This window comes from Desmodus rotundus, chromosome 12 (assembly GCF_022682495.2).
Source record: "Desmodus rotundus isolate HL8 chromosome 12, HLdesRot8A.1, whole genome shotgun sequence".
In the NCBI taxonomy this organism is placed as follows: Eukaryota; Metazoa; Chordata; class Mammalia; order Chiroptera; family Phyllostomidae; genus Desmodus; species Desmodus rotundus.
The window spans coordinates 56,003,141-56,021,863 of NC_071398.1; the positions used below are offsets into that span (position 1 = coordinate 56,003,141).

At 45.8% G+C, this 18,723-nt stretch overlaps 1 protein-coding gene across 1 annotated transcript in view; it reads left to right on the plus strand.

Moving 5' to 3' along the window:
• The window catches only part of PLPPR4 (phospholipid phosphatase related 4), a 34,554-nt gene extending 19,525 nt beyond the window's left edge, over positions 1–15,029 (plus strand). Inside the window, exons 3-7 of the mRNA XM_024570657.3 lie at positions 4,273–4,402; positions 6,592–6,787; positions 8,389–8,446; positions 9,192–9,365; positions 11,269–15,029. Of these exons, the coding sequence (XP_024426425.2) occupies positions 4,273–4,402; positions 6,592–6,787; positions 8,389–8,446; positions 9,192–9,365; positions 11,269–12,594 (1,884 nt within the window). The 3' untranslated portion in view covers positions 12,595–15,029. The remainder of the gene's footprint in view (positions 1–4,272; positions 4,403–6,591; positions 6,788–8,388; positions 8,447–9,191; positions 9,366–11,268) is intronic.
• The last annotated feature ends 3,694 nt before the right edge of the window (positions 15,030–18,723 follow it).

Below are 18,723 nucleotides of genomic sequence, written 5' to 3' on the forward strand. Positions count from 1 at the left end.
AAAGCATACTTAAAGTGCCATATTGCTTGGAATAACAGCACTTTCCTGTCACTTCTTTAAAGACTTATGAAAAATCCATATCATCCAGCCCTTTTACAAGAGTAAAATGAATATATGCTTGTAGTCTATTACACCAGAAAGCCTTTCTCCTAGTCGGCGTGCAGTGGGCTAAATTATGGGTTTGCTTGAAACAAAATAAAATATAGCACGTGTGTTCATGAGGCTGCCGAAAAGCCCGGGTTGATGTTAACCATTGAAGTAACTGGGTTTATATATCCATAACCCTTTCCTCCCCGGGGTGTTGTGTTAAGTAGCTCGGAAAGCAGGTCTGGCTGCAGCGCTATTCATCTCACTACACATCCTGGGATGATGACCTTGGCCTTATCACCGTGTTCCTGCCTCACTGACCCCCTCATTCCCAGTAACAAAGTCTAAACACGCAGCTTAGCGATGTTTCCTGGGGAGTCCTGGGCCAGAGTTTTCTTTCTGGAGCCCTAAAGAAATGAAAGAAGTCTGTCATGGCCCCCTTACACCAACCCAACCTGGGGGGCTGCCCCAATCAGCTCCTGGCGCCGAGCCCCCTGAATGCATGCCTGGGTCCTTGTGGGGGGGCCTTCCTAGAGCAAGAGGAATCCTCAGGAAATATTTGCCCTCTGGGTCTCTCATTTTCCCCCGTGTCACCTAAAGCACCACCAAGCCCCACACTGGCTTCACAGGTTTGGGGTAAATAACTCGATAGCAAAACAAATTCTGACTTTTGCTGACATCACATCCTGTTTTTCACTCCAACCATGTATCACACTCCTTCTAGATTTCTCTCCAATCGCACCTTTGCCTGTGTGGAGGCCTTCTTTTGACACGTGCATTTCCTCAGCACAGGCCCTACAGTCTGTGGTCTTCCTGTTCTAGATCCACGTTCCGTCTCTAATTTTACTACACCTGTTACCGCTCCAGCCCCTCCCCCTACACACACGCTTCCTGAAAGCAAAGACAATAGACTCTAACCCTCCTGGTGACATCACCCTGCTCCCAGATGGAGAGGGAGGGCGGTGGAGAGAGGCCAGATGGGCCCTTCATTTGGAAATGGTGCTGAGGGCCCAGGTCAGGGAGGAGAGGCCCTTCCTACATAGGCCTGTCCACATGGGGACCTCTTGGCAGTGATGTCCTTTAAAAGGACCTTTGTAGGGGCAAAAGGAAGACCAGCTGGTGGTTTTGTGCAGGTATTTACACATCAATCATTTAGTGTTTGCTGCCCAGGTTTTTTCCTATGCTTTGAGGGATGTTTTAAAAATAACTTGTCTTCCTGATATTGCAAGACAAACTGTACAAATGCTTTTCATGTCTGTAAAATGCATGTTCTTATCTCTCTAAAATTGCCCTTAAAATTTCATGCTTAATATTCCATTTACTTCGGAGCGATAACGAAACAAGCATTTGGTTCAGTCCTCTGGGGATTATTTTGCAGGAAAAACAATGCAGACTCTCGGGGTTGAACAAGACTTTATGAAATCTACATGAACAGGAAAAAAATGTGCATGTTCTTTGCCCTGGAAGTAAAATTTTATTGCATGTTATTAAAGGATAAGTATATCTAATTTGAGAAGAGAATTCGATCAGAATTTGATTATGGTTCCTAGCTGTTAACCTTAGCTTTAGGAGTTGATACAATCAAAATGTAGAATACTTAACATGCGTTAGATTCCCAAAAGGCATTCGTTGCAAGCTTTCACACTAAAGGTACTCTGATGAATATAACACTTTTTGTTGCCTTCTTCCAGTGTATTCCCAAGAAAGACTTTCTGGGGTGTGAGACCTGCCACTGGTGGCCACTCCCAGGACGGGGCCTGTATAATAATGAGCCATCTAGTTCCCGGCTTCACCTGCCCCAAGGCGGAGTCACTTGGGACTCTCTCCCAGAAACCTGTCCATGATATTTGACATGCAAAAAATTCGTATTGTTTCTTTGCGGCTCTGTACAGCATAGATAGAATATTGTGGACAGGTCCTTGTCATAAATGGTTCCCCCTACCACTGTCAACGGCCCAACAGGTTGTTGGCTCATCAAAAGCACTCCCTGAGCCCATCCTGCAGGTGAGCTGCGCGCCATTCCCCTCGAGGAGATAGCAGGCATATCTGGAAATACACCAGGAGCATCTCCCCTAACCCCGAGGAGATGCTGCTTCCAAACCAAATTGCGTCCTTTTGAAAATTCATGCAGTGACCTAGTGATCAAGGTTGAAAGAGTAGAAGCGTGGGGAGAAAAGTGATGTGCCCCTGAGAGATGGACACTCGGGTGTGGTCAAAACACTGACCCATAAAACCCTCCACCTCGAATCAAGCCAGACGATGAGCAAGCACCCTGTTGACATAACCGTTATCCGTGTACTGAGTAACTAATAGAAAATTCCTGAAATCTCAAGGTCATTGGAGATAACCACCGCTGTGTTGGGTGATAAGACACCTTTTCCCAATGGCGCTGTACCAATAAATTCTTACATAACATAGCTTTCACTGATGAGAAGGAAATTAAGTAATTAATTAATTAAAAGAAGGAAACAAAATCACTCACAGAACTGTTATTGAGGATGCGAAGAGGAACTGGATCCCTTTTAGCCATGCGGCGATGCATTTCAGGAAGGAGCGGCCAATTTTCTTAGAACGATCAACTCGGGAGAACATTACACTACTCCGTGTGTGTGGTGTGTCAGGCCGAATGTAGAAACCTCTGTGTCTCCCTGCCCCACTGAGAGTGATAGTGTAGAATATTTTTCGAGGCACATAATTCACTCCATGTTCCATGATTTGGAAAAAAACTCCTTTTGATTACTCTACAATTGATCTTAAAAGCTTATCATGTATGCCACCTAATTTTCAACACGTACAATTATCGGTAGGGTTTCATTAAGAAAATCATTCTTTAAACAAATTAAGATTCTTTATAATTGTACACCTACCATACTACTTACACACAGCAGACAGAACATGTGAAACAGAAGGTCATAGGGTTCCTGCCATGAGTTTAAAAGTCTATCATTTTAAATGCTTCATAAGATAAATGTTAAGCTAGTACTGAGAACGGGGAGGTTTTGCCTGGAAAACCTGTTTTGGCCCTAAGCATGGCTATAATCTTTAAAAGCGACGTGACTGTTTATACTGAAGGGACTGCCAGCATCTCTGTAACCCTCCCTTTCTGCTTTCCACATGTCCATACCAATCAATTCTAATTTCACAACAATCTCTCAGGCACAGTAATCCCAAATATTTTAGATTTTTTACATAAATAAAACCCATGATTTCAGATCTCGCTTCTTTTATCCAGAGTGACTCACAGCCCGAACACCCAGGGCGAGCAGCCCACAGGAACCCCACAGGGATGGCGGTAGCTGCGAGTCCCGCAGTACCAGGCACTGTGCTGGACAGTGAGGGTAACCGGGGCCTCAGAGGGTCACGGCGAGCGGAAACGAGGTGGAGAGTCAACGTGCACTTTCATCACCTGTGCTGGAGGGAAGGACAGGTGCCGAGGGAGCCACAAACAAGGGGACATAATTAAATTCAGCCCAACTACATTGAGTTCCCTCCCTGATGTCCTACGTCATAGAATCCTCCAGCAAGTACACAGTCCCTTATCTCAGGAGAGTCTTTCTGACACTGCAGTCTGAATCTGTGTCCACTGCAAACACATTTTCTCCGTAGCTGACACCCAGGAAACACTATCCTGTACGAACAGGTAACTCATCAGAAATGACCTCAGCCATGACGGTGATTCCATTTTAATCGCCCCGAGGTGGTTCACCCACAAATTCCTGCACACCTAGACTCTCTCGTAAGACTCTCCCCAGTAAGATAGTTACTAGCCACATGTGGGGCTACTGCATTCTAAACCTAGATTGATATAAATTTTAAATCATGGAATATCAGGAAAGGAAATAAAAATTCAGCTCTTTAACTGCGGCAGCTGAATTTCAAGTGCTGAATGGGCACATGTGGGTTGTGGTTCCCACACAGTATGGGCAGAGAGGCAGAGGGCCAGAGGCTGGCTGCTGCCACCACATGAAAACCCCCGATGCCATCACACCCTTGACCAGGGGGAGGCGCTCCCAAGAGCCCACCCATGCCCTTCCCAGCGCCCTGTCTGCTTAGGAGAAAGGGATCACGTCTCTAATGCCGTGAAGAAAATCCATCTTTACCTGGTCGACTTGGTGGTGTGTTAAGAGATAACTCGTAACTCACTTGAACCCACTGAGCCCACTGTGAACCCTCTTGTCTTTGCAGATTATGGTAGGGGAAGGCATCCTCTACTGCTGCCTCTCCAAGCGAAGAAACGGGGTGGGGCTGGAGCCCAACATCAACGCCGGAGGCTGCAACTTCAATTCCTTCCTTCGGAGAGCCGTCAGATTCGTGGGTGGGTGTGGGAGCCACAAAGAAAGGAAACGTGTTTTTCAAACAGAAATGCTATGTTTAATTACAGAGATTAAGTCTTCAAAGCTATAATTTAGATGTGTGATTTCAGGTACATGATGAGTTTTACATTATACCAAAAAAAAAAAAAAAAGAAAGAAAGAAAGAAAAATCTGTTTCTACACCCAAATTGGGGCTTTGTATCTGAGCTGTGTTATTTGCGGTGATAGGCCTTGCTTTGAGAGCTAACACGCCGTGCATTTCAGTAGCTCTAGTGGAAGCATAAATCCACTTTAAAATGGTTCCATTGGGTCTGTGTTCACTTTTTAAAGTGGAGAATAAATGTCAGCCGGCCAGTAGGAATGGCTAACTCTTCAGAAATGATGTAGTCACATCCGTGGTTCCATTTCAATTGTCCTGGAACGTTCTCGTCCAGAAATTACTGCACATAAAATGTCACTTTATAGTACTGCATCACGGCTGTTTCTCCCGGTTAGCCCCTCTCAGTTTACCTCCCCTCTTTATAGAGCTGTAGGAAATCATAGGCCTGCTAACCGGCATCTGAATCAGCCAGTATCTAAACCTTCACCTTTTCCAGTTGGCATGGAAACATCTTAATGTTCTTGGAGTCACAGGCCTGTTTTGTTAAGTGCGTTGAGAAGCCCAGGGCATCACACCAACGTGTTTTCCATTCATTCTCAGTAAGTCAGTAAAACGGTATTCTGCCCGTCCCCTCTCATCTCCAAGGAATGGGTAGCTTCACCCAGTACCTAGTGGGTAATTAAATACAACTGTCTCTCCCACCAGAGGAGAAGTCTGGTCTAAACCGTGGCCTAGACTCTGCTCTGTCAGTGCGGCACAGTGGGACAATAAGACAAGAGTAGGCCCTTGGCAGGGTCATGAACTGAGGCAAGGAAATACATCTTCAGGACATAGAGCTGACCTCAGAGACAGTTTTCCCCAATGGAACAAAAGGCCATGGGGAAGGGGCATGGCATGCAACCTCTCTGAGAAGCCTCTAGCTGTAGGAGGATGGTCCACCTCCCCCTAGAGAACAGATCCTGGAGTCAGCCACCCAGCCTCCGTGGGTCTGGACAGTGCCACTCTCCAAAGGCAAAAATGGGCTGTTTCCCCCTTTTCCACACTCCTCTCTAAGACATTGCATGCAGCCAGGAACTGGGACGTAGAAACAAAGGTTCTGTGTCCAGAATGCCAGGTGAGTGTGTGGAGAAGGACTAGGTAGAGAGAGCGGTTGCTAGGTGACAGAAAGCAGAGAAGGAAAATTCAAAACCAGGCCACGTGCAGGTGGGCGATGTTGGCCTGGGCGAGCACCAATGAACCACCCTGGTCCCTCTCCGATCCTGAGAGCCCGGGACGGTGAGTCAGTGCGAACCCGGGGAGCTGCGACCTACTGAGATATGTAGAGGAAGCAGGTGCATTCAGATCGTGTCTGTGTGAGCAGAGCCAGACTCCCGTGGGTGAGGCCAGCAAGGGACTTGAAGCAGGAGTGGTGTCAAGTGTGTGAGTGTGCATCGGGGTGTGCGAGATGTGCTTCGAGTCTGGCCCTAGGAGATGAACGAAAGATAGAATTCAGACCAGGAGATACAAGAACATTGTCTCTGAATTCCAAATGTGCGGGAAGACTTCCCCCGGCCCTATGCCCGCGACGTCATTACTGTGTCCACGACAGGGACCCCTTGCCCTCTTCTCTGCTATGATCAGCCTTCCTGGTGTGACTACAGCTTGCAGGGAGTTGGAACCGATTCTGTGGGGTTTGGTGACTGTGATCAGAATTCGGGACTGCTGGGGAGACAGAGCCCTGGCCACTCAGACAGGCTGAGCAGTGTAAAATTATCTTTAACTTTGCTGCCTTCCCCACGTTTAATCCAGTTGGTCACCTTGACGTGTCCCAGGTGTTTGACAAGTGACTCGTGGTTAATAACATTGCAAACTGGCCTTGTTTAGCCAAACTGGCCAAAATACCTGAAACTACCACTTGGAAGACACTCATAGCCATTATATTGACCTTAGGTAGGTATCTGTTTAGAAGTTTGAGGATTTTCTCTGTTGTCTTCCAGACGTAAACTCAGAGAAGAGTATCATAGCAGGGTGGGGGGCCGTCCTGTTGCAGTATGGCCAGCAGGGCTGGTGGTGGCCCTCACCTGGTAACAGCTCCCTCCCCCTTGCTCACAGGTGTGCATGTGTTTGGGCTCTGCTCCACGGCCCTCATCACGGACATCATCCAGCTGTGCACTGGGTACCAGGCGCCGTACTTCCTGACGGTGTGCAAGCCCAACTACACCTCTCTGAACGTGTCCTGCAAAGAAAACTCCTACATCGTGGAAGACATCTGCTCGGGATCCGACCTCACGGTGATCAACAGCGGCAGGTTGGACACCGAGGTTTCAGAACGCTAGATCTCAGTGTTTGTGTTGGTCTTTGACAGCCGGAGGTGTCCCCTTAGGCAGACGTCTTTCCATCGTGATGAGTTTGGTTTTATTTTTCTTTTCAATTCAGTAATCTCTCTAGTAATTATACCATTGGTGGCTCATTCCAAATCTTCCTCTCCGTCTCCAATTTCAGCCTCACATTTTGCCTCTAAGCTTCCTACCACCAAACCTCACTCATGTTTGTGATCCGCCCTGTCCTCCTTATGGTTTTAGGTACCACAGTTGGTTTGCTTTAGGGTATTTACGGTCAGCCACGGCTTACAGTCAGTGGGCTTCCAGTATTGACTGAAGCAGAAGACTTAATATCTATGATATGTACATCTCCATTATATGTTTTACTTTTTTTAATCCTGTGAATGTTCCTTTTGGGAAATGTGTCTTCTATGAATAAACCCAGAAGATCTGAATAGCTTTTAGCCTTCCAGTTCAAACAACAGGAGGCAGAAAAACTCAAGAAACTGCCAATGCATGTAATTTTTTTCAATCAATAAAGTAAAAGATAACTTGTATGGCAAGAGGTATCTTAGAAGTTCAGGATAAATTATAGAAGGATGAATGGCAGTAGATGATTGTTAGAAGAATTTATTTGTCATTCAGTGAGTTCCCAGAGATCAATTTGAGAATCAAAAATAATAAGTACACTTGAAGAGTATCAGAGCCTGATATTATATAATTATACACATTCAAGTTCTCGTGGTCCATTCAATAATTTTGAACCTACACTTATGACCTATGTCCCCTATTCTTTCTCTATCCTTTTGTATTATCTGTCTTTATTACTTGACAATCCTCTTTACTGGGTACCAAATAATTAGGAGACATCATTATAACTGAAGTTTATTTTTCCATTTTTTTCTCAATTAAAAAAATCTCTGTTCCTCTTTTATTTGTCTTTTTCAGTGCCTCTCTCCCTATCCTGAGTTCCTCTCTCTCCCTGCTTCTTAAATTATATAACTGAAAAAGAAGCCCTGAGATTCTTGAGATGACATTTTTACAGTGGGATACACAGAGAAACATGTTGTTAAAATTAGATTTTTCTTACGCTTGGTAGAGTGTGAAAGACACATTTAGACCCATTGCTGTGAGAAAATGATTTTGTCTTAAAATTTTATGTAACTGAACATAAAATTCATATGTGAAGCCATATATTTAGGAGCATAGAAAAAACTGAAAGGTTTAAAATGCTGGATTTTATGAACTTTTACTTCAAACTGGCACAATTCTCACACCAAAGAACAATTAGGACGTCTTCCCGCCTGTTTCGACTTTCAACCATTACCCCAGGGCTGTAACGGAGGGATGCCGCAGAAGGCCCGCGTTTTCTATTGGAAAGCGCATCACTGCTAGTTTTTAACACTAATGGCGATTAGCGTGCTTATTTTATCACTCAGCTAATTCTCCAGAAAAGAAACCAGAAGTTAGTTACTGCTTCCTGCCTTGTGGCATTTCTGCTGAGGATTTTAACCACGCAGTGTTCCTGAGGTGACTGTCAGCAGTGTATCTGAAATAGAGGCATAATCTGACTGTCTTCCTTTGGCAGAAAATCATTCCCTTCTCAGCACGCGACCCTCGCTGCCTTTGCTGCTGTGTATGTTTCGGTGAGTAACTAGGTCTTTCTTGTCAGTCCGTGTCCTAGAGGAAGTCAGGAATGGCTCTGGTCTCCTACCAATTCCACCGTATAACCGGGTGATAACAGAACAGCAAACCTGAGCACAGCGGTCCTTCAATACCAGGCATGAGAATAAGGGAGCAGATGATACCATAAACACTGTAAGAGTAAAATAATTTTCCTACACAGTCCTGTACTTAGTGAGCCTGGTAACCCCTTAACGTAACAGCGCACTGCATGAGAGGGTGTTGTGAGCCACGTGAATGTCACACATTCTGAAACCGAAAGAATTGTGTTAAGTGTGCAGATACACACCCGCACAAGCTTTACCTTCAGTAGTTCAGTAACCGTGAGTTCTAGGTCAGGGTCAACTTGATCAATGCCATACAGTGAACTGTCGTCATGCCTGATCGACGCAACAGTTCATGAGATGTCACGTGAGACACATGAACAAAATATGACAAATAGCACGGGGACTAAACAGTTGCCTGCTAATTGTACTGCATCCATTTTTTTACACTTCCATGTACTTAAATGGGGTTATTTATTTGATGAGTTCTGTCTCGCATTTCCTTTTTCTCAAGGAGAGAATGTAGGAATTGCTGGGGAAGTGGAACAGTAAAATTGTCGTAGAGTGTATCCATTAGTCTGCTGAGTTCAACCTTTTATGTGGTGATGACTTAATAGTAAGACGACCTTCCTAACAGACTCAACCTATCTCTTCCGTCTGTAAGATGTACTTCAACTCCACACTGACGGACTCCTCCAAGCTCCTGAAACCCCTGCTGGTCTTCACGTTCATCATCTGCGGCATCATCTGCGGGCTGACCCGGATAACTCAGTACAAGAACCACCCCGTGGACGTCTACTGCGGCTTTTTGATAGGAGGAGGGATCGCCCTGTACTTGGTAACTAAGTTACTGTTACTAGTTGATGGACCACAGTGCAAAGTGGGAAACATGCACAGAATATTTTGCACTGTGATCATTTACTTAACATGTAGTTTATATTCACGAGAAAATCTCTGGCTACATCTCCGTTCTAAGCCAAAGCACGTACCTGACTTTCAGCCAAATGACTTAGAAAACTCTTACCCTAGGCCGGAAACTGTGATTTTAGAAGGATTGTTGCATTTCACCCTCACACACACAGCCCAGAAGGGTCAGGGACGAGTGCAATTTTACAGGTAATGGAAGTGAACGTCAGTGAAAGTGAAGGTTTGGCGGAAGGTCATAGAACTTGCCCGACAACACAAACGTGGCACCTGGTTACAACACACCCAGCTAATGTGGATTCTTCCACAGGGCTCTACTTTTAAGCCTGGTCTTTGTTGCCATCTCACTCATTCATTCTACGTGTACACAATATCCCATCTGTGCCAGGTACTACACTGAGAGTCAAAAGGGTGAGAAATAAGACCTGTCCTCAAGGAGTTCACAGTGCAAAGACTAATAAGAATACAGGGGCAGGCAAAAGTAGGTTTACGGTGGTGAGTACGTGAAATGGAGTTTATTTATTCTTACGTTATTATCTATTAATTATTGTATTCGTTTCCATACAAACAACTGAAAACTACTTTTGCCCCACCTTCTGCAGTTGCTTGCAGTCTGGTGGAGGATTTTCCTAAACTTACAAATTTAAATACAATTATGAATGTGACATTAAGTGGGGATTGCTTATCCTGTGAGCTCAGGCAGCAAAAATGTACACAGATATTAGTTAGAAGATTTGAACCAGGCGTCAAAGTAGCTGGAGAGGCAGAGGCCTGACTCCCCCCCATTCCTATCTGCGCCCTGTGCCCTGAAGTTGGAAATGTATCCGTTCTGGGACGATGCCGTTGTAAACTGTTAGGCTGCTCTATAAACGTTAAATCCACAGGATTCTTTTGGTGCTATTGGAAAGGGACACAGCAGCTACCATCGACAGAAATCAGCACACAAATGGGACTCCACACGTGCTCTCGTCTCGAGGCAAAGCACCCCAAACACTGAACGCCCAGCAGGGGTTGGACCCTCTGTGTGGGAAGGGTAGAGATTCTGAATCTGAATGTTGGCCTTTTCCAAACTTTTATCCCCCAAATCAAAAACAAGAAACCTGAACGTGAAGACAGTATTAAGTAAAATGTGGCTCCAAGGTCATGTAACAGCACTGAATTGGTCAGATATTCTTGCGCTGCCTAAGAGCAAGTGTAAGCCAGGAGAGAGCATGGGCCCCCACCCCGGCCCCGTTTCCGCCCTGTCTCCCGAGAACACTCCGTACAAAGCTGAACGCGTGGAGCTCTGCTCCATGGGAGTTGCAACTACACATTTCTGACCTTGTTGCAAAACCTGATATCATGTTTTATGAGGGATTTGTTGTCCTCTACTCTCCACACTTCTGCCACCCATCCTAAGGAATGATTGAAAATCCGAGGTGTCACTCAAGAAGAGAGTCCCAAACCCAGAAAACTGAATTGCTTTGAAAAGCAGAAGGATTTCCTATATCTCTCATTGTCTGACTTTTCTTTTGAAAGCACTCAGAGGATTAAATGTACAAAAAGCATCCAGTGGGACAGAGAAAGGAGAGAAAATCCAACTAATAATAAAAATCATGGGCTCCGAATTCCCCAACAGTCAGTCCCGTGACCTGTGATATAACTTACCAACTGTCTCCCCAGTCATGGAGGTTCTCGGGGTTTTATTATTTGTTTTAGCCAGCGCTCTTTAGCAAGCTTGTACCTTATTAATGGGGGGCGGCAGGGTCCTCAGGGTGGGGCCAGGGCCGAGCAAGCGCGTGTCCAGCGCGGTATTCATGGTCTGTCTTCCCCACCAGGGCCTGTACGCAGTGGGGAATTTTCTGCCCAGCGAGGAGAGCCTGTTCCAGCACAGAGAGGCCCTCCGGTCCCTGTCCGACCTCCATCAGGACCCCAGCCGGGTGCTGGCTGCTAAAAACAGCAGCAGCAGCGACGGAATCGCTCACACCGAGGGCATCCTCGCCCGAAACCCCCGGGACGCCAGCTCGCTGACCAACCTCAAGAGGGCGAACGCCGATGTGGAGATCATCACCCCACGCAGCCCTATGGGCAAGGAGAACATGGTGACCTTCAGCAACACCCTGCCCCGGGCCAGCACCCCCTCCGTGGAGGACCCCGTCCGCAGAAACGCCAGCATCCACGCCTCCATGGACTCCGCCCGGTCCAAGCAGCTCCTCACCCAGTGGAAGAACAAGAACGAAAGCCGGAAGCTGTCGCTGCAAGTCATAGAGACCGAGCCCGGGCAGTCGCCGCCCAGATCCATAGAAATGAGGTCCAGCTCAGAGCCGTCCAGGGTGGGGGTGAACGGAGACCCGCATGGCCCCGGTAGTCAGTACCTCAAGCTGCAGCCTGGCGCTGTCCCATGCAACAACAGCATGCCTGGGGGGGCCCGGGTGTCCATCCAGCCCCGGCCTGGGTCCTCGCAGTTAGTGCACATCCCCGAGGAGACCCAGGAGACCGTGGGCGCCTCGCCCAAAAGCAGCTCGGCCCGGGCCAAGTGGCTGAAAGCGGCGGAGAAGACCGTGGCGTGCAACCGCAGCAACAGCCAGCCGCGGATCATGCAGGTCATAGCCATGTCCAAGCAGCAGGGCGTCCTGCAGAGCAGCCCCAAGAACACCGAGGGCAGCACCGTCTCCTGCACCGGCTCCATCCGCTACAAGACCCTGACCGACCACGAGCCCGGCGGCATCGTCCGCGTGGAGGCCCATCCTGAGAACAACCGGCCCATCATCCAGATCCCGTCCACCGAGGGCGAGGGCAGCGGCTCCTGGAAGTGGAAAGCCCCCGAGAAGGGCAGCCTCCGCCAGACTTACGAGCTCAACGATCTCAACAGGGACTCGGAGAGCTGCGAGTCCCTGAAAGACGGCTTTGGTTCCGGAGACCGCAAGAGAAGCAACATCGATGGCAGCGAGCACCACCACCACCACGGGATCGCCACCATCCGCGTCACGCCGGTGGAGGGGAGCGAGATGGGCTCCGAGACGCTGTCCGTCTCTTCTTCGCGCGACTCCACGCTGCGGAGGAAAGGCAACATCATCCTGATTCCCGAGAGAAGCAACAGCCCTGAAAACACTAGGAATATCTTCTATAAGGGGACCTCCCCCACACGGGCTTACAAGGATTGAGCGGTGTCTGCTCAATCACTTGAGTGCGTCCGCTAAGAGACCACAGGTTGATTCTCCTTGTGTTCTGTTCCAACAAACTGGGGAAACCTCTTTTCCAACCAGATCACCCACTGTCAGCCCGGGGCTCCATGACTCCTGAGGAACTGAGACCACCACGCTTGTCCATGTCACATCAAGGGGAGGGCAAAGCACAATGCAAGACCCCCACTAACGTGCCAACAGGAAGACGCCTCTAAGACCTGTCTTCAGACTCAGAAGGTTGGCAGAGGGCAATCTCAAAAGACAGCGGTTTCCTTCCGTAGACACTCCTTTACTTCTTGAATGTGCCAACGTTAGGGATTTTTCTTTCTAATTCGCCGCGGGGATCCAGAGCAGGTGCCCCCTCGGCAGAGGCCATGCGGTTTTATATATCCGTTCTGCAGAATCGCGTGCACCTGGCACTCCACGTGGGTGGTGCTGGTTAGCATAGTTCATCCCCCATGTAAACTCCCCACTTCTATCTAGCTGTGAACTAGTGGTGTGTGCAATCCCTTGTCAGAGAAATGCTACTGTGTTAAGAAGACGCTGGCTGCTTCGTGGTAGAATAGGGCCCCACTCCCACCCCGGCAGCTTCCCCGTAGTGGCTCTGTCACAGCCCAAACACGAAAAGGTTTTGTGCGGGTTTTTTGTTTTTTTTGTTTTTTTCAAAATGATGCTTTCTTCGACAACAAAAATTGTGTAGGAATATTTTCAGTCGAAGGGAACAGCTAGTGCTTTTCTGCAGCTGTTGTTTCCTGCTTACTTTTTAGTTAAGCATAGGCACTGCTCATAAAGAATCTGGCTTTTAGTGGGTCAGTCTGCATAGCTTACAAACTAGATTGTTTTCAGAGAATCTTTTGAAATGGTCGCGATCATATTTTGTACATTATGGCTTCTACTTTATTTATGGAATTTTAAATTTGATGTTATAGATATGCTCTTCTATTTTTTAAGTGAAAATAGTAGTCAATATTCCTTGAGCAAAATGTATTGCTGTGAATTTATAAACACGAAATGTGAACCAAAACTTGACATCGTGGGTTACATCGCCAGCTTGCTTAGTTGCTACCTTAACAAGTAATCCAAAAACTTCATTTAGTTCCAGCTCATTAACTTTTTTTGACATGCTGATAACCAGTAAGTTAGAGCCACCATAGGTGGGTTTCACCTTCCTCCCTATTTTTGTTCATTGGACACCAACAGGTAGAATCTGAAGAATATGCAAATTGATCATAGAAGTATCTCACAGAATAAACAAAGAATGTATTTCTTCAAAATATCTCAATAGGCACAGTTTTAGTGCTTCGTGTGCAAACGACAGTTGTTGCTATTTATCCCGAGTGAAGCTTTGAGCCTAGATCAAAGGAAACAATATTTTCCATAAGAAGATGAAAACAAAACATTTTGAGGTGTCTCCAACTTAAAAATTTAGTTTAAGTAGGAAGAAGTATTTGCTTCTTGGAATTTAGCAGGAGACCTTTCCTACACCATTTCTTACGAATTCTAATCTATCCTTGAGGACGGCCAAGGGGATCAAAGGTCATGATGATGCTGGTTGATCCGGGTCTCAGTACAGTCTCCAGAGAGAACAGAAGGTGCTGTGTAGAGATGAGGGCACCCCATCATTTTCACTCCTGCAGGAAAGGGGCAGAGCTTTCTAGAGCAACCAACTTCCTCATTAGGGATTAGGGATTCAGCTGAAACCAGCAGAATTGAAAACTGGCAATAAAACACAGATTCAACCCCATCCCTTGTGGCAATCTCCTTCTCAGAGAGGGGGGTGGGACTGAAACGCCGCCTTCACCAGTTCCCCCCCCTGCCACCGCTGTCCTGCCGCGCCCGGCTCTGGCCGTCCCCAGAGAGAGAGGTGGGCTGGTTTTAGTACTCCGAAGAAAACCATACAGCTGCAGCATTTCCGGTGCAGTGTGATATTTCCTAATCTTTCCTATTTCTTAACAAAAGATTTTAAAGTACTTCTCTGGTCATTGACTTTTTTTTCCTTTACATAAATATTGATATATTCTTTTTCTACTCAAAGTGCCAAAGGCTACAGTTTTTAAAGACTTAAATTGTACCACATTGTTAAGGAAATAAAACGATAGTGGCTAGAACTCAGACCTCTGCATGTATATTTGATAACACATCTTTTGTAAAAAAAAAAGTAATTACGAAAAATTTGTTTACATTCCACTGGTACCTTAATTTAAACTTCAATGAGACTAATAGGTGGTATCTCTTCTTAGGGTTCTATTGATCGTATTTGCTTACGAGAGCACTTTTTCCTGTGTTAGGCTGTGCTTTACCGATAAAACCAAGTATTGAATAAAGAGAGTTAATTATCTTTTTAAAGTAAATAAAACTATGAAAGTATATATAATATATATAAAGTATCGTGTTTAATAAAATGTTGCGCAATGTTTTCCACACTGATAAAGTTTGTACAGTGCTATAATGTATTTTGTTAAGTACAGATCCAAGCTATTGTGTGAGTATATTGTGCTGACATCATAGAAATAAAGATTAGATTTCTTCATCAAAATTGGAACATTTGGGGTTTCTTTCTTACTTCACAGTGTGTATGAATGGATAACAATTTGGCTTAGAGGGAAACAGATGAAGAAATAAGAATGAACCAGAACTGATTATATTTATACTAATTTAGAAGAAAGAATTGTTGCACCGGGAAAAAAAGTTAGTCAAACCACGGCGTAATATGTCCTTAGCATTCAGAATCTTTATTGCATGCATATTAAAGGAGTTCTTTTGGGCTTATTCAGACATGAATTACTCGCATAGCAACACTGGAGAGTATAAGTGAAAATATGGGCAAGTCATGGTCAATTTTCCTGAATCGATATTTCACTAAGAGTAGCTGATGTACGAATTTTCCCAAACATTCTCACCCTCTGTGCCAGGTTTTCCTCAAAAGAATGCTTCACCGTTCCCCCCAGGACTGCTTCCCAGGCCAGGGTCCCCTGTCGTGTGAGTTGTGATGCTGACGCTTCACGCAGCTCCCTAGAAGGTGCTAACACAAGTCCTTAGCCCATGGCCAGGACTAACGCTTTACTCAGAGGATCCTTAAGTGGCTCACTGACTGGAACATGAAGTCACAGTTGCCCAATAAAGCCACCAAGTTCATACAATCGCCCAACAGCAGCCAAGTTCATGATCCCAGGCAACTGCATCTTAATGGCCACCTGGCCAAAGCCACTATAAGACGCCATGAACTAGGCAAAACATACTGGTTTTAGGGACATTCACAAGTGAGAAAGCCATGTGTATCTTATAGTGCTTGAAACACAATGTTCAGCCGCTCTGGGTCTTGAATTTTTGTCTCTAAAATGGGGGCAGTCAGCTATATCATCCTTTCTAAAGGATGTCCTGAAGTCTTTTCCGAATGTCTGTGGGTTACTACCGTGTCTTTGATGCAGAGGGTGAAATCTCTGTGTTCGAATTACATGCCGTCGAGTCGGCTCCGACTCCTGGTGCCCCTTCGAACGAGTGGTGTCCATGATGTCCTGTCCTCATCCCCGCTCAGCTCCCGGGGACTCACCCCTGTGGCTTCTTTTTGGGGTCAATCCATCTCATAGTTGGTCTTTTTCTTTTCCTGCTGCCTTCTATTTTCCCCAACAAAAAGTCACTGGTCTAAAACAAGTATTATCATCTCTTTGACCACAAAGGTAATGTGAGCAAGCCAATGGGGTTGCTCAAAGCCTGCATCAACCATTTTACTGCGTATTCTATCCAAACAGGTGATGGTACACAAGTACCCGGACCCTAGCACCTTCGTCAGGGTCAGGTCAGGGAGTGGATTCCGGGGTACAAACATAAGAACTATCATCAGGGGCCATGTCATTGCCGTTTTTTACAGGCCAGGTCTTTACTCGATATATGTGGGTCATTTTATATTATGCTTCAAAGGGGGTATGCAAATCCACGCACGGTTCAGAGAGTGATTTAATTAAAACACTGTAATTGAGGGACATCAAAAGAGAAGAAATGGTTTGATCTGAAGGGAAGGCGTGGCCTGGAAATCGGATTGCACTTTGTTTGTGACGGGATATTTCCCTTCCTCTGCTCACGATGTGTCTCCTGACTTGATTCCGTAGAAATCTTCTCAAGTGCGCTAGATCAAATGCTCCAGAAAATACAGACTTCCGGAATAGTATAAGTTATCACAGGCGAGACCCAAAAGGAGGAAATCCCTAGTGACCATGCTTGCTAATTATAAGAAAATGTCTAGATGAGCCCTCTGATATTGAAGTGACTTCCAGGCCCTGGCTGGGTAGCTAAGTCGGTTAGCGTATCATCCCCCAATACGCCAAGGTTGAGGGTGCCATCCCTGGTCAGGCCACATGCAAGAATCAACCAATGAATGCATCAGTAAGTAGAACAACACATCTGTCTCTCTCTCTCTCTCTCTCTCTCTCTCTCTCTCTCTCTCTCTCTGTGTCCCTGTCTCCATGCCCCCTCCCTTCCTTCCTCTCTAAAATCAATCAATAAATTTAAAATATTGTTTAAAAAGAAGTGAGTTTGATTTCTGTCCACACTATTGTAAGTCGATGAAAGCCCCTCCTTGTGTGCGTTTGTGCAGAGCAAGGAGAGGAGAGAAACTGTAGCTCTGCCACCAGTGCTACCCACCGAGCCTGCCGAGTGCCCGTGCTGCCTCCCTTGCTCCCCCTTCCTTCACATCCTCAGTCATCGCCTAGGAAAAATCCACCTAGACTCTGATGTTAGCTTTCAAAATAGTCCAGCCAACAAGCAGACTAATGAGTTTGAAGCAAAAATTACGACAATTGTACGTATATAAAATCTCCCTGTCTCTTAATCACTCAGAACGCTCTGTGCCCTTGAGAAAGAACACCAGATATCCTCATCCCACTCTTCTCCCTGTGTTACAATTTATATCTTCTAGCCTGTGACTTCCTCTGAGAAAAAAATGGCATCGTTGAGTGTTGGGAAAACCAAATTCATTGCATCCCCGGCTCAACCTTTCCCATTGTGCATCTAAATTATTTAATCAAAGATATTTTTACAGATATTTCTGAAGGCATAAAAAGTGGTATTTTCAAAAATAAAGTCCCAGTGAGTCAAGGACTTAAGTGTAAAGTCCTTGACTCACTTGAATCATAAAGAATCACTTTAGCTCATAAAAATTTCAGTGTAAACCTGCAATTTTTAGTAAAAAACATAGAAGAAAATCTGTGGGGCCTAGTACGAGGACTAGTTACAAGTCCTCGGTTGAATCTGTGGTCTTTAAATATTTTTTTCCTGGTTGTAGTTTATCCGTTCATCCTAGTAACACGGTCTTTCAAAGAGCAAATGTTTTAAATGTTGATGAGGACCAATTTATCTTTTCCCTTTACAGGCCATGTTTTCCAAGTTAAATTTAAAATATATTTTAAAATCCTCAAAACTCAACAGTAAAAAAACACAGGAAACAGTAAAGACTGAAATAGTAGGACAAAAAATGGACAACGATCTGAACATTTTATCAAAGCAGGCAAATGTCAGACAGGCCCGTGGATAGAGGCATCACTAGCTTTTGGGAAATGCAAATTAAAGGCACAATGAGCTCTCCCTGCACACCTACGAGAATGACTAAAATGCAAAACCGGTGATCACACCAAATGCCAGCAAGAGTGTGAAGAAACTGGATCACTCACACGTTGCTGGAGAATAGAAAATGGTATAATCCCCCAGGAAACAGGTTGGCAATTTCTTATTTTTTTTTAAAAAAAGGAGTAAACATACTCATATCTTTCACCCGGGAATTGTAGACTTGGACACTTATCCCACAGAAATGACAACGTATGTCTACCCCAAAAAATGGTGTCTATGTATGTAGTCATCTCAGCTTTACTAATAATGGACAAAACTGGAAACAATCGCGACGCCCCTCGTGGGGGACGGTTTAGCAAGCTCTCCCACAACCAGTCAGCAATGCTACTCAGCCCTGAAAAGAAGTAAGCTGCTGACAACTGCAACGGCTCTCTGAGGGCCGGAGCTGAGTGACAAGGCCAGTAGGGAAAGGTGACACCCTCCGTGATTCCACTTCACGTCACAGCGCAGCCTGAAGCTGCCCATGGCTGGAGAAGTGGAGTGACCACG